The sequence below is a fragment of the Engraulis encrasicolus genome, chromosome 7 (assembly GCF_034702125.1).
Source record: "Engraulis encrasicolus isolate BLACKSEA-1 chromosome 7, IST_EnEncr_1.0, whole genome shotgun sequence".
NCBI lineage: Eukaryota > Metazoa > Chordata > Actinopteri > Clupeiformes > Engraulidae > Engraulis > Engraulis encrasicolus.
The window spans coordinates 14,634,886-14,651,584 of NC_085863.1; the positions used below are offsets into that span (position 1 = coordinate 14,634,886).

Sequence of the window (16,699 nt, forward strand, 5' to 3'; positions counted from 1 at the left end):
AGATAGTAATGTGTCTTCAAAGCTTGATACAAAGCTCATGCATTAACCCGTCAGGTTGACAAATATGATTGACCACTGAGAAAAGAAAGAGTGAGAAATGTGAATTCACTGCTGTGGTGGTGGTTGTATCAAAGATTATCTATTCTAATGCATATAGATCGTCTCTGGTTGTATCCATTCAAGTACTAAGAAGGAAGCCAGAGATTATTTAAATCTAACAAAGGCATATTACTATGTCACAATACATGTTAGAAAAATAATGCTGAATGGCTCATGAACTGAACCTGTGATCACATGACCAAACTCCATACTCCAACACAACCACAACACTACAGTACATAGTAAAAAAACAGGATGCCAGACAGGAGTTAAACATTATGTTACTTTTAATAGGTGTTTGAGGAATAATTGCGTTGGGTCAGCAGACAGTGTTATGACATACAACTCAGTGAGAAGGGCTGAGGGCAATGGCAAAGGAATCCCTTTCTACACAGGGTGCTGAGTAAGGCAAGGCTGCATTAACATTAACATCTGGGCTGTAACAATCAAGTCCATACATATCCATAATACAGTACTACTGACATAAAGGTAACACTCTACTTGACGCCGGTATCATGAGCATGTCATTACAGTGTCATAATAGTGTCATGACACAGTCATAGATGTGTCACAAACATTATGTCCATGTCATAAACATTTTATGACTGTTGGCCTTAAGTGACATACAGTTATGGCAAAGTAAGGCCAGCAGTCACAAAATATTTATGACATGGACATAATGTTTATGACACATGCATAACACTATTATGACACTATTATGACACTGTAATGACATGCTTATGACACCGGCGTCAAGTAAATTGTTACCGACATAAATTAGGTCAAGCACACATCTCATGAACCCTCAGGGGAAAACAGACCTGGCGCGCACGGTAAACCTTTTCACGAGACTGCTTCACAAATACTTTTGATAGCCGTGAGGGTACATTCTTAAAACAGAGAAGAATAATATATCTGATTTTCTGGGTGCATATTCAGGTTTTAAGACTAAAGACAACTTAAAAAAATGATAACAATAAATATACATGTAGAGGGTTTTGGCAAATGTTTTGCAATGGTGCCCCTGATTTCACCTTGAAATTGACCTCAGTTACCAGGGAGTACTTTCTGAGTATAACATGATTTTTTTTCTCTGATCTCATGTCTAGTGATATCTATCAAGAACGGGCCGAGCAGGCTCAAAACATTTCTTAACGGTCGCAATGATTACTTCGGCAAGTAATTACAAATGATTCACCTGTGCCAACAGCCTAAAATTCATACTTGCCCACCGTTACATACAGAAAGGATTAGAATTAGAAAAATACAGGTACAAAATCCATTACATTCCGGAGACAGTACTAGAACAAAAGGGTATTATCAATAGTCTGTTAAGCAATATAGGATCATAGAGGCAACTCCTACATAGAAAAGGGTGATAGAAGTTGACTATGAGTGACTTTCAATGACAGATTGGAAATGGGACAAATTTCATGCCTAATAATAATGCTGAAAATAAAAAAATCAACAACACATAACTCTGCAATGCATACGCACTCCCATACATACAATAGCAATAACATACTCTATGAAGTGAAATTTTGATATTTCGAGGTTTAAATAATTATCTAAGATGAGGCGATGAATGTGCTATGTAATTTAGGCGGATAGAGATTCTCTTATCTGATCATTTGGTGAGGGATAAGGTGCAATACTTTATTTATAATTAAGAGGCATTAAAAGGTGCCAATATACTTTCTTAAAAATCAAAGGTAATTCACCAGAAGTATATAATTATTTGTGCTGATAATATATATAATATTTCTACCTGAAGAGCTATGCCACCCACATAACTGAAGCAATTGCTTGTCTATCAGAAGAGTTTTTTATATAATAGAATTTCTATTTAAAGACAATTTTCCCTTTTCTTTGGCAAATGTCTATATATCCTCTCTTGTGAATGTCCATTTCTACACTGTACACGGTGCTTCATAAACTCAATGTCTTAGCCATGGATTGCTGGGAAGAACATACCCTTCAGCATAAACAACTGCGGGAAGACATATATTTCTGATAAATTTACTAATTTAAAAAAATTCAAAATCTGTATCGAAATTTTTTCATCACTGGAAACGTGTAGGCAATCACATACTGACTTCATTCAAAAATTGCTTAGCAAAAAACATCACAAAAAAGTTATTGTTTCTTAGAAAAGATTTGAAACTTATATGTCAAACCTCAATTCAAAATTGGGCCTTTTAACACATTTCTAAGGTCGTTTTTTTCCAAATGTTGTGACCATTCGGCAGAGCCAGGGCTAACAGTAAGCAGGGCTGTGTCCTGGACTACCTTCACTGAGAGATGCTATAGCAGTTAGTTAATGGAACATTCCACTTTTTGGGAGGGAAAACACATTTTCCACCCCATTTGAGATTAACGGTTTAATTCCACCATTGCTAAATCATTTACTAAGCCGTTCTCTGGATGTGGCAGAAAGATCACTAAAACTGACAGCAGGGCTCTACCACTTCTTAGTAGCAAAGTAGACCAGTCCAGTAGACCAGTAACATCAGATTCAATGGTTTACAGCTAACTGGATAGCTACTGTACTGCTTCCAGATCCTAACATCAGTCAAATGGGTCCAAAGGTAAAACAAGACTGTTCATTTTTAGGGGACTTGGAAAATTAGCCTAATTCCCAAAAAGTGGTGTTCCCCCGTTTAAGGTCCCTGAATACCAGCCTCAAGATGATATGTGCAGACTTTACAAGCTGACAATATTTTCCGCTCCACGGTGGACATCATAGCAGTTCCAGCAGACTCGTTTGTGGCGACTATGACAAACACATTTATCAACAAGCCCCAATCCGAGTTAAGAACTGAAATGGTATTGCATTTAAAACATTCTAATTAAATACAGTATAACATCGAAAGCAAAGTCTGGCACACGTTACCAAAGCTGGTCTGCAGGGGGCCTTACAGTACGCACGCGCTGCTACGCAATGTGTAGCAGTACACCGATTACAACTGATCATCAATCCATTAGGTACACTGACTCTTGATTAAACATAAAACAGAGGTCATTTAAACACATACAGATATAATCCCTTGGCTTTGACTAAAATGTCTCATTCACACATAAAAGCACAGGAGGACATTCATAGCCTCTCTGTTGTAAATATCGCACCCCTACGCTAGTCTACACACATTCCACACCAGCCAAAAAGACGGCAACGCAGTCGCTTTAAGAGTAGCTAACCCCACAAGGAGAAGGGAGAAACATGGCGTACTTATCTAAAAGCTGTGCATTATTTCTCAGTGCTCATTGGCTTAACAGGTAAGCATAGATACAGTTTCTTTTTTAAAGATTACAAGATTTCGACAACAGTCTTCATCCAGTAAACTGGACCTCAGGAAAGACTGAGGCTAAAGGAGCTAAAAAAAATCACTTGGAAGGAACCAAACGCCAGTAAAACAACGCTTCAAAAAACAATCACATTATTCTTTCAAAATTAAAAGTAAGTAAAAAAAAAAGACATCCTTTATAAATTCACAGACAGTTGTTAGGAGCAAAGTGTCAAGGTGAACCATTCTATTAGTCAAAAAAAACAAAAAAAACAATTGGTCAACATTAGTAAGAATAAAAGTGAGATGTCATGAAGATGGCAACACTGAGGGTATTGTGGTAGTTGAGTTGAAGACTCAAGAGGTGTCACCTCTGAGGTGTCATGTCACCCTGAGGTGTCACCCTGAGGTGTCATGTCACAAGTGCTGTTGGTAGGAAAAAGAAGAGGGGAATCTAATGCAACGAGGACCAGATAGTGAACTGGTAGCTTGCTCAAATGTACTTTAGGTTTCATGACTGATCACTATATTGAAAATCGTTTGTTTCCACCATGTTTTCTTGATGTGATGCTCTATTGTTCCCATTCCATTTCCCAGAGATGTATAAAGTAGCGGTAGAAGTACTGGAGTCGTAGGGATGTAATGGCAACACCAGTAGTATGATATCACACAGTGGCAGCTATGTAACACCACACTACTAGTGTTGTAATTACATACTGTGTGTACCAGTACTTCTACTTCTACTTTATACAAATCAGGGATGCATTTCTCAAAAGAGAAGTTGTTAGCCTGTTAGCAACTTCAGTAGTTGCCAAAGGGAAAATGCAATGAAAACAACAAAGTAGCTAATGTAGTAAGCAACTTTGGTTTTGAGAAACGCACCCCTGCCATTTCCTACCGACAGCACAGCAGACTTGATGACCTTAATGGCCGCAGGGCTAGGGGCTGATTCACAGCTAAGCTCTCCTTTAAGCTACAGTATGATCTGGCCCGCAGTATCATTCCTTCATCAACCGAATGAGGTGTGGCTCAAGCACTGGAGGCTCTAGAAAGGCTTTAGAGTTCCCTAAAATGGTCATTTGGTACAGTAACTAACCCTGGTTATGACTGAGAGACTAGTCTGTGGTCTAGACTAGACTATGACCTTGAAGGACACAGATATACAGCAATTGGTTATTACCGTCTATGTGGGACTGATGTATTTTGTTTTAGAGAAGCAATTTGTATGAATGAAATGAAAATAACCAGAAAGTATGTTTTTTTTTGTCCAATGCATGCTGATTCCACAGAGAGGCGAAATAGTATGTACCCTACAGTAGCTATGAAGGAAAGGGAAGACAGAAGGGACAGAAGACAGGACAAAGCCCTCAGGTAGGCAAGCTCTAGATAAAACGGGCAAAAAGGGGATTGAAAAAAGACAGAGGGAGAAGAACATTTAAGCAAATAAAAACGTAAAATACGAAAGAGATAGAGCCCCCCTCATCTCATCTCATCTCATCTCCGAATCCCATGTCCTAACATTATGTCCGGACAGGGAGGAATGAATTGAATGGGTGCACCACACCACAACAACACAAAGGACCAGCTGATCGTTTGAACAAAAAGGGAATGAATAGCAGGCTTCTCCACCTCATCAACATCAACTGGGAAAATAAAATAAAAATAAACGTCATTCGAAGACAGTTCAGTATGGATGCAAATGAAAATGGTCTAATGGCCCAAAGAAACATTGTGAGTGACACTTTGATATCCAACGATAGAATCCGCAAAAGACAAATAAAATACAAACTGTTCTAAATAAAAAATAATAATACATGGAAAAGCCTTTTTTTCTACTCAAGCAGAACATTAGTGCAGTGTCTGTTATTAAACTAGGTTATTATATATATCAAACTAGTCGCATTCATTTGGATTAGGTCTCTAGACAGCTAAACAGACTGCTATAAGGTCAAGAATTGAAATAAAATGCAATTCGTCATTCAAGTATCTCCACAACTACTGCAAACGAGCATCAATCTCTCCTGTGACCAAATCTGAAAGAGACGCACGCTGATAAATATGAGGGTAGCAGGAGGTCGTTGTTAGGAAAGAAAAAGCAATATCTGATATACAAGTTTGTGATCACTTTTGGCCACTCTCCACTATCTATCAAGTGTTGGTCTGTGGTAACCATGTCAAGCAGGTTTTGAATCTATAGTCATTTTCAGCTAAGGGTGTTGCATTAACAGTTGAGTTGGGGGGACAAAGTGAGCAGAGAATTACCAGTAAGGTTGTGGGGGTATACGTAGCTTTGTATACAGCCAGTTGTTGATTATTGAAACACTTTTGAAGAATCCTAGTGGGATATAGTGGGGTTAAGGTCCTTCTTTAAACCATCAGCGAACCCTTCTTGTCTCACTGACATGCAGTGCCACATAGAAGCCTTTCGCCTATTGTTGAGAAGCTGCGGTGGCTATGCAGAAACATATTTCTCACCCACATCACCTTCCAAACCTAACATGGGTAGTTTGACTTAAGATACGTTTCCATCACCACTCACTGCATGGTGATCATGGGTATGATGACCCACTTAACGTATCTTGGCAATTATCCACAGGCGTAGGACAGTCTAAGTTACTCTCATCAAGGTAATCTACGGTAGAAGGATCTGAGAATTTGATAACAAAATTAAAAGAAAAAAAACAGCTTGAGCACTATCAGTAAGAGAAAAGATAGAGAGCAGAGAGAGAGAGAAAGAGAGAGAGAGAGAGAGAGGAGAGAGATACGAGAGGTATATTCTGGTGGTGGTGGTTGTTTTTTGTGCAGGCTACTGGCTGTGTGAGTTTGGTCTACAACAGGAAGGACAGCAGCAGGAAGCCACGAGATTTTCGTTTTGCCCGACGAGAGACGAGAGCTCTGCTATGTGGAAGAAACGCGTTAAAACAAAGCCGAAAAAAAATCATCCTGACCTACATTTTTTTTGTGTGTGAGTTTCTTTTTCTTTTTTTTTCTTTCTCCGAATGCACTTTAAAGATGCAAAACTTGACCTTACAAATGGCAGCCATATTTTTTATATTCTTGTGCAACAACATCCACTAAACCAATTGCAGCCCTCCCCCCTCTCTCATCCCTCCCCCGTCCCCACCCCCCCCCCCCCCCTCCCTGCACAGTGAGGAGGGCTGTGGCGTATAGAATAGTATAGTATAGTGTGGCCCACCAAGGCTGCAAGGTAACAAGGCTGCAAGACTGCAAGAATGTGCTGCATCTGAGGTACTCTCCCCAGGTGAAAAGGCACCCTCCTCCTCCTCCTCCTCCTCCTCCTCCTCTTACTCCCTCGCTCCTCTTCATCTCTTCCACTTATTCATACCAGAGCAGCACCTTAGAGGCCACGTCATAGAGTCCTTCCTCTCTCCTCCTCCTCATCTCTCCTCCTCCTCCTCTTCTCCAAGTGTCCAGTCAATCCAGTCCAGTCCCTCTCTGTGTTCCCCTTCCCCCTCCAGCATGGCACTGGGAGGGTAAAAGATTAAGTTAAGAGGGTGAAACGCACCATGAGTAGACCGGCCGTCTCGGAGAGGGAGAGGGGCGGTGGGGAGAGGAGCGGAGGGGAGGGGAGGGGGGCTGGCCGAGTGTCCAGCAGCTTCACTGGTCAGCACAGGAGATGAGCACGGCGGTCTGGGGAGCCATGTCCTTGCCCTGGCTCTCGCTGGCCAAGCCCACGGCGCGCTGACCCCTGTGTGGGGGGGAAACAAAACCAGAAACAAAAACAGGGTGAAGAGTAGCCACACACACACACACAACATCACGCCACACTACGCACGGGCAGGAATCAAGAAATACGGCAGAAATGATCATCACCAACAGTTTACAGAGACAGAGAGACAGACAGACAGCCAGACACACACACAGACACTAAAACACAGACAGACAAACAGACAGACAGACAGCCAGAGACACGCACACACACACACACACACACACACACACACACACACACACACACACACACACACACACACACACACACACACACACACACACACACACACACACACACACACACACACACACACACACACACACTATTGAACTTTGAATTAGTGAACCTTTTCAGGGGAAGAGTAGTAAATCACTGTAAACCCAGAAATGGTAATAATCACCATGAAGCCAATATGGTCAGTTGTTTGTTTCCTGTGGTCTTCAGTACTGTATTTATTACCACTAAAACCAGACACCAGGAAAGCGAAAGGAATATAGACAGTCACTTCCTCATTACTGATAGCCTAGTGTCTTTTGAAGGAAATGTGAATGGTGCTGCCCATTATACTGCTGTAAAATAAAATTTTTCACATTACCCAAATCAGTTTTGGCCTAAAATTTTGCAATGTATCATTGATGTATTGCTATGAGCAGGATTGTGTGTGTGTGTGTGTGTGTGTGTGTGTGTGTGTGTGTGTGTGTGTGTGTGTGTGTGTGTGTGTGTGTGCGTGTATGTGTGTGTGTGTTTGTGAAGATGGAAAAATAAGAAGTCTAGAAGTGGCTGGTAGATTTTCGGACACAGAAAAATAAATCTACTATTGAGTATCTCGTGAATTTCAGCATAGTTTGTCCTTGGGTGGTAAAGGTCAACATTTTGTGAAGTTAATATCCACTCCTGGTATGCATGTGATAAAGTGTACGATAATGGAAGTAGCCTCCCAACTATTCAACTACTGTGCATAACGCACAGTGTCTTCAATGCAACAGACCGATAAGCTGATCAGGGGTGCATTTCTCGAAAGAGTAGTTGTTAACCAACTTGCGTAGTAGCCAATGGGAAATGGCATTGCAAACAACAAAGTAGCTAACGTAGTAGGCAACTATGGTTTTGAGAAATGCACCCTAAAGTGCATTTACCTTTACAGATGTAATTACAACACTCGTATGATTTTACGAAGTTGAAATCATGTAATATCATACCACTAGTGTTGTAATTACATTTGTAAGAGTACTTCTACATCCACTTTATACAACTCTGATATTGATAGGGGTCTACTAGCCTAGTAAACTAGCCACACCTGCCAGCGGGCAATATTATTTTTGCCTGCGAGTGGGTCTAGCCTGGCACAATGCCCCAATGCCCTGAATCTGGCAAACCAATCACACAACACAGGACACTTGTTTTTATTTCTTTTGAATCTTTGAATGCGAAGCGGACTGGGTTATGAGGGAGTGACGACAAAGCGTTGGCCAATAGGCACAGACACAGTTTGAAAAACAACGTGTGTGTGTGTGTGTGTGTGTGTGTGTGTGTGTGTGTGTGTGTGTGTGTGTGTGTGTGTGCGCGCGCGGTTGAGAGAGAGAGAGAGAGAGGGGGGGGGGGGGGGTCGAGTATTATGCACTTAATCTCTGCTGCACTTTAAGTGGCATGGGGGGGCTAGGGGGGCTGGGGGAGCACTGGTGTCACTTTTACCTCTTATTGCACTTAACCTGAAAACCTGCTGCTACTAAGTATTGTACCCCAAACACAATTTCGTTGCCTTTTTGACAATGACAATAAATTCTTGAATCTTGGGTTGTTTCCATCAACAATCTTCCGATGTGCCATTCATCGGGGCCATACTAAATTACACATTTAATCTCACATTTAGGCTGGTTTATCAGGCTAGGGGTCTCCAGTCAAAGCAAAACAACACCTTGGGCTTTGACTAGGTGCTCAGGAGATCGGTTGTGAGTGACTCACCATAACACCAGAGATTCTTTAAGTATATAGAGATATGCCAATGTAATAGGTTGCTATGGGCACCTAACATGACCAGGTTCCGGTCTGCCTAAAGGGGTGTGTCATAATACTCCTAGAATTGAATAGAACAGTCCTTAGGTCTGCCTAAAGGGGGATTTACCCCCCCCCGCAATTATAGAACCCGGAAACAATGGGCCAATGGAACCTCTCTCTCTCTACTCTCTCTGATAACACCCTGCCTACTTGCCTTCCCTAAAGAGGAGTTGAGTGGCCTTATTATGACTGTCCTCTTACTGGAAATGGTCTGAAATCTGACTAAAAAGGTAATATGTCATCTGAGCCTGAACCTGGGCCCTCTGGTATTTTACACTCTAGAATACTTCTCCGTTTGAAGGGGTTTGTCATTAAATACAATGCCATTACATGAAGAAAGAGAGAGATAGGGAGACAGAGATGGTGAGCAAGTTAACAGAGTGAGAAGGAGAAAAAGGAAGATAAGCCGAGAGAAAGAGTGAGATAACCAATAGAGAAAGGTGGAGAGGGAGGGAAGATGCACATACTGTAGATAGTGTATAGAAAAGAGAGACAGACAGAAAGAGAAAGAGAAAGAGAAACAAACAGACAGAGACAGGCAGACATAAAACCAGAGCTCGAATGGTAGCCTGATTAATTATGACTAAGGCCTGAGATATGCTTGCAGTGAGTGTACCTTAAATGACATACACAACCATGCGTAAATTAGTGCAAATACTTTCTTCAGGATCACCAGAAAACAATTTGTAGGATACTGGAGGTATCATCTAGGTCAGCGGTTCTTAACCTGGGGTGCGGGCACCCCCTGGGGGTGCGCCAGAGATTTCAGGGGGTGCGCGGAATTTTGTTTGTGTTGAGGTTTTGACTAAAATTCTGCTTCCAAATAATTAGGCCAAATTAAGACCAAATTTAAACACGTTTTCGTCCCCTGTCAATTCATTAAAGTATTGATTAATGTCTAAAGCAAGAATAATTGTAATTGATCACTTAAATCACTTTTTTGGTGCGTATACACGTGTAGATATTTGGGATGGGGGTGCGCGGCTTGTCTTGGGAACAGCTGAGGGGGTGCGTTCAGACAAAAAGGTTAAGAACCACTGCACTAGGTGGTGAAGATAGCCAACGGGGCTCTCGTTATTAGTTCCCACCATTCGTGCATATTCATGCATGAAAAGTGCATGTGCACTTGTGTCAAGCGTCCTACGGTGATCAAATTTGACATAAAATACGCATGGCAATATATTTGTGCATGAAAAGTGCACATGCACATATATTCAGCTAGGAGTGTAAATAATGATAGATATGTATCAATGCATCGATCCTACGGCCAACGATCGAATTATATTGTCTCATGGGGTATTCTAAAGTATTGAAAAATTGATTGAATTGCTGGGTCATGCCCAATGCCCTAGCTCCATAACATAATAGAAGTGGAATAGTAATTGGAAAAAAATCTAATCGAATCGCATCGTATATTGTGGAGCATTCTTAAAGGTACACCGTGCAGGAAATGGTCAAAAAAGGTACTGCAACTATGCTGCTCATTGAAACTCGACTGCCTATTGCCAAATTTGATCTTTTCATGAAAGTTTACAAAGTAATAAACTAATATTTTCTAGTATGGCCCAAGTACAGTCATTTTTGCAGCTAAAAATGGTTATTTCTGGAAATTCAAAATGGCGGACCATGGAGAAGATCCCCCTTTTCATGTATGAAAAGTGCAATTTTTCCAGTCATAATGAATACTTAGAATTTGATGGTGGTGGTAAATATCCATGAAAGAGGTAACATTAGTGAATGGGTAGCATGAATTCTGGAAATAAACAACTAAAAATCTTGCACAGTGTACCTTTAAGTATAAAAAATATTCTAATCGCTGCCTCAACAAATCAATATCGAATCATATCGTCACGATTTCAGGGTGATTTACACCCCTACTGTATATCCGGCAGCAAGCGTATCCCAGGCCTCATTCTATTTCCCAGAGGCCTCTAGCAGCAGAAGCAGCAGCAGTGTCCAGTACCTGTGCACATTCTCCATGGCGGCCACCTCAGCGAGGGCGGCCAGGCTGAAGAAGGCGGGCAGCCCCTCGGGAGCCTCCGTCACGCCCACCTCGGCCTCCGCCAGGCACCCCTCCCTCTCCTGATGCCTCTCCCGATCCCGATCCCTCTCCTCATTGCATAAAGACTCTTCAGGTAATGGCTTTTCATCCTTGTCCTGGGACAACAACTCCTTGGCTTTGTCTTCTGTGGTGACAACAGACAGCGGGAAAAACAAAAGACACAAGTCATCTGTTAGCGGCATCTTCCATGATAGTGGTTTTCACGCGGGCCTTTGGGGGGGGGGGGGTGTATTCACGCAGTGTAAATGCAAAATGGCAAAACAATGAGTACAGTATGACATTGGCGCATGGAGAAACTATAGGCCTAGGCCTACATTTCAGCCATTTATATTTTGAGAAAGAAGGCTAGCCTGGGGGGAGTGTTAGTAAACTCATCCCAACTGTCCCTTCTCTGAAGGTTTTTTTTTATTGTTCCCTAACCCAAGTTAACTACAACAACTTGACTAGGCTTTTGATCCCTCTCTTTCAAGCACTTGTGGTTTTCTCTATACGATGTATTTACTCCAGGAGGAAAATGCGAAGGAAATCGTAATTCAAATCGTTTTTAACAAAAACGGAAATCGTAAAAAAAAAAATAATAATAATAATATATTTTTTTTACATTTTCGGAAACTATGGCGGCCAAATTTAAACTATGGCGGGTCGCCATAGTTTTCTCATTGTATGGGAAACACTGTACTATGAGTGGCTAATCATGGCCTAGCTGTTTCAGAGAATGACTTGGGTGTGAATTCCTGAAACTTCACAGCAAGCCATCCCACTTCTGACACCATTTGTGCTAGTCTACCCAGAGATTATAATCTGGGTGTACGGTCAATGCAAATATTTAGCCTGGAGACCCGGGTTCGAATCCGGGGACTTTCTCTACACTAAGAGCATGAGATAAGTGAAGTAATGTAATATAAGCTAATTTAGAAATGTAACATTGAACACAATAGTTCATCTGTAAGCAACTGGATGTCTTCTTTGAGAATGTTTTCGTTGAGTTGACAAGCTTATATGGTAGCTCAAAGAAGTAGTCTTACAGTAGCTTACATCTAACCTGACCAGAAGGAAGGAAAATCTTCACAGAAGTTTTAATGAATCCCGCATTGGTCTACTTTACCGTCTACTCATCTGGAGAGGACAGTGTGGGCAAGAGCGTCAGTTAAGTGTAATGCATTGTGTGTAAAGCATTTTATTTATCACTACAGAAATTCATGTAAAAAAAAAAAGTAAAATAGAGGGACGCTCTGCAGCAGCACGCTAAGCTGTCCACGTTTGGGCTTGCAAGCCCATGGGACCCCGGTTTGAGTCCAGCCTGCGTCATGTCCCAACCCTACCCCATCTCTCTCCCCACTCACTTCCTGTCATAATCTCCATTGTTCTAACAATACAGGCACAAAAGCCTCTTAAGATATCTTTTTTTAAGTAAAATAAATGTAAATTTTATGTAAATGTAAAATCCGTTATTGATTTCCTCTGTGTCTCATCGTCTGTGGGGGACAGTGTGGGTAAGAACGTGAGCTAAGTGTAATGCAGAGCAGATTTACTTTATTTATCCATACAGAAATGAAAGTAAATGTAAAAGAATGTAAAATAAATGTTGATTAGAACATATAGAGCAAAGAACTCCTTCATCCCCATGGCAACTAACCAATTGAACAGGATGTGGGAGATACATACTTAACACTATGGACATTCATATGATATTTGTTCTAATGCACAATTGACCTCTTTTTACTTTTTTAGCAATCCCCTTGTGTTAACGGATGCATTTGATCAGTGGCCTCTATTTATTGACATATTAACTTAAATGATTAACTATTTATTGTGTTTGTACTGTATGTGTGTTTTGTATTGTAGGCCTATGTGTTTTTATGTCATTCTGCTGTGCTGTAAGACAAATTGCCTTTTTAAGGACATTAAAGCTTTCAAGTCAAGTCAAGTCAAGTCAAGTCAAGTCAAGTCAAGTCAAGTCAAGTCAAGTCTCACCGTCTGCAGGGGACAGGCGTCCGTCGGCGGTGCGTACGAGGTGCGTGATCTTGTTCTTCCGTGCCTTCCTCTTCTGACTGCCCACCAGCATGTCGGCGGCCGCGGCCCGCTGGGCCTCCAGCGACGCCTGGGCACAGCCCTTCTCCCGCGCCGATGCCAACGGCAACGATGACGCCTCGCACGATGCCGATGCCGCCACCGCCACCGCCGACGACTCCTGTGTTACTATGGCTACCAACAAAAAATGAGATGATTTGTCAAGAGGTCAAAGGGGAAGGTTTATTTAAATCTATTTATTTTAATTTTGGCTAAATGTGCTCTTAGTACTTGTTTATTTGTACGAAATACTTGTAAAAAAATGTACTAAGCATACTGTACACAAGAGGTGAAGGTTGAGCTCAGAAGTTTAATATATTTACTATCAGCAGGACTCTTGTGTACAGGTCATACACAGGATTTGAGATCATAATGCTATCTGGGTGTTTAGAGAACACGAGACCAGATGAGTGATATATTTCAGACCACAAACCACAGTAAAGAGATGAACTTAAGGGAAATTTTGTATATCTTGCATCTTTGCTGCACGTGTTTTGATGGACAGTTTGGTCTGCACAGTGTATAGAATGTTCCGATAACTGTCCTCACACCCAGATGACCGCAACCTGTTTTGATGTACGTAGATGCACCTATACAGTGTGCTTTCAGCCTCAAACACAGGAAATGCTCTCAAACAGGCACATGCACACAGACACAGACACAGACACAGACACAGACACACACACACACACACACACACACACACACACACACACACACACACACGCACGTGCACGCGCACACATAACCATTTCCTCTGGTTGACTGCCCTAGTTTCTAACAACTCTCCGATAGTCAGTACCATGCACACAAACTGAATAGAGAGCAAAAAAAGTAATAATAAAAGCAATGACACGAGCACACGAGAACATGACAGTGACATGATAATGGCAGCACTTTTGTTCACCTTTCTCCAAGGTGGTGGGCCTCTCCTTTTTGTGCTTGTACTTGCTAACGATCTTGTGGAATAAAGTTTTTTTCTGTGATGCAGATGATGACCCTAATATTTCGAAACAAAACAAAAAAAGAGAGAGAAAGAAAAAATGGAACAGAGAACATGGAACATGATTGAATGGTGAATTCCAAAAACGTAACATAAAAAACTGAACATAAACTGAATGAAGAAAAGAGGAACAGGGTGAGGTGGGGGAAGCCGAGCGGCCATCTTGTCCTAACTGCAGAGGGAGGGGGTGGGGTGGGGTGTGGGCATGAGGAAGTGGCTAAGTGGAGGACAGGGTTGAAGGAAATGAGGTCAGGGAAAATTAAATGCCCACACATGCGGTTTATTTGAAAATATCTGGCTGGCCGGTGAACGGCTTGCAGCGAAGAATGCTGGACTTACGATGGTGATCATTTTTAAACTTTACATAATTTTCACATATTACGCTAAACCATGCGACACACTGACCTTTGAACAAGATTGTTCCAAAACATTAGCATTACAAGGCCTCACTGCATTGCTGTGGCAATGACACCGCCCCAGTAATATCGGCAAGTTTATTTGTGATCAGAATGGCAATGACCAAGTAATGCTAAATGTCATGTAATGTTGTGGTAGTGAAGTAGGCCTACTGTGGGATTTCAGTCTTTTCAATAATAGTAAAGCATTCCACTGGCAAACCAGTGCACATCATGAGCTACTTGTAGTACGTATTTTTTGAAAAAAGGTGCGCACACTCCTTTGGATTTTTTCTTCTTTAAGTTATTTTTTCTTCTTTTTATTCATTCATTCATTGGCATTGACGTTTTGGGTCGAAACGTCATTGCCAATGAATGAATGAATAAAAAGAAGAAAAAATAACTTAAAGAAGAAAAAATCCAAAGGAGTGTGCGAACCTTTTTAAAAAAAATATGTAATCTTTTTGTTCAGCACCAGGGATTGTGCACAAGTAACTCTCTACAAGCTACTTGTAGTACAGCCACTAGCCAGGCAGACATTTTCTTTTATGTTCATAGTTGTTTTTGGGCATTTTGAACTTTAATATTGGGACTGGACAGTCAAACATGGTGACAGGAAGTAAGTGAGAGGGAGAGATGGGATAGGGTTGGGAAATGACCCAGGCTGGCCGGATTTGAACCTGGATTGAACCTCATAGCCATGCAACGCATTTATGGTACAGTGTATTAGCTTAGCGCAGTGTGCCACAGGGAGACGTTTTCTTTATAAATATTTGGAGGGGGGGGTTAAACCTTAGTTTGTGATAGGACAGACAGTGAAGAACAAGACAGGGAACTAGTGGGAGAGAAAGATGGGGGAAGGATCGGCAAAGGACCCGAGCCCGAATCGAACTCGGGTTGCCGGCGTAGAAGCCCGGTGCCCTAAGGTTAGAACCACGGCAGGGCCAGGGAGACGTTTTCTAACACGTGGTTGATGGGTTGGCTTGGCTCACCTTTATTAGGCTTGACCTGATCTGTGGGAGCTAGCGAGCACGGCTTCTTCTTCTTGGCAACCGAGGTGTTCTTCTTGTCGAACGTCACAGGACTGTACTGCGGCAGACTGTTGAACTTCTTCTCAAATTCCTCCTCCAGCTTACCCAGACTGTGAAGGAAGATTATCATGAAATATGAGGCAAAATAGACAGATATATTTATTGTATACCTTAAACTATGAAGTGTTTTGCTAAATAAAGCACTGAGCATTGTGTTCATTTTGAACTATTGAAAAAAACAAAAACAAAAGCAAAAAAGCAATAATAAAAACTAAATGTAAGATATGAACAATACTGTATGATGTACAGTACAACACTACTATCCTTAAACTTGGTATTGTCCTTTAACTTGCTGTTACGTCAACCAGACTACTGATTACATTCTTGGACAAGGAGCAAAACATCAAGAAGACATCTATCTGCTCACAAATCTTTGGATGAATGAGAATCTTTACTGTTTTTTTTTTTAAGTATAGGGTATTGGTTACAGTCCCTGGAACATTGTTGGGTTAGGTGCCTTGTTCTCAAGGACACCTCACCCATGAAGTGAGATAGGGAGTGGAAGGGGTGGGATCAAACCTCATTCATCTCCTTAACCACTAGGCCGTGGCTGCCCCTGTTGCTTTCAATGCATAGCAGCGCACATTCTATTTCAACAGAAGGCACTCCGCCTGAGAAAAGTCAGAAAAGCACTTTGAGACATGGCTCACCCTGGGGTCGTCTCATCTTTAGATTTCGACTTCTTCAGCTTCTTAGGATTGCTGGGGCTGGTCTGGGTGAAGGCCCAGGCCTCTTCTGGCCAGGAGCCCTCCTGATCAGAGATGCTGCCCCGGATAGAGCCTCTCTTTCCTGTCAACAAGACACACAAGAACATCATCAACACATTTTCACAGGTACGTTTTGACACTTCCTTCGCTTGCTTAACATAGATTTCCAGTAACTGTACTGTGTCAGATGCACACAC

General features: G+C 41.7%; 1 protein-coding gene across 4 annotated transcripts in view; it reads right to left on the minus strand.

Moving 5' to 3' along the window:
- Positions 1-385: 385 nt before the first annotated feature.
- The window catches only part of LOC134452509 (HMG box transcription factor BBX), a 43,958-nt gene continuing 27,644 nt past the window's right edge, over positions 386-16,699 (minus strand). For all 4 annotated transcript variants that reach the window (XM_063202936.1, XM_063202933.1, XM_063202934.1 and 1 more), the window contains exons 11-16: positions 16,446-16,584; positions 15,697-15,845; positions 14,214-14,306; positions 13,211-13,441; positions 11,138-11,360; positions 386-7,092 (exon numbers count right to left, since the gene is read on the minus strand). In XM_063202936.1, the coding sequence (XP_063059006.1) occupies positions 7,002-7,092; positions 11,138-11,360; positions 13,211-13,441; positions 14,214-14,306; positions 15,697-15,845; positions 16,446-16,584 (926 nt within the window). In that variant the 3' untranslated portion in view covers positions 386-7,001. The remainder of the gene's footprint in view (positions 7,093-11,137; positions 11,361-13,210; positions 13,442-14,213; positions 14,307-15,696; positions 15,846-16,445; positions 16,585-16,699) is intronic.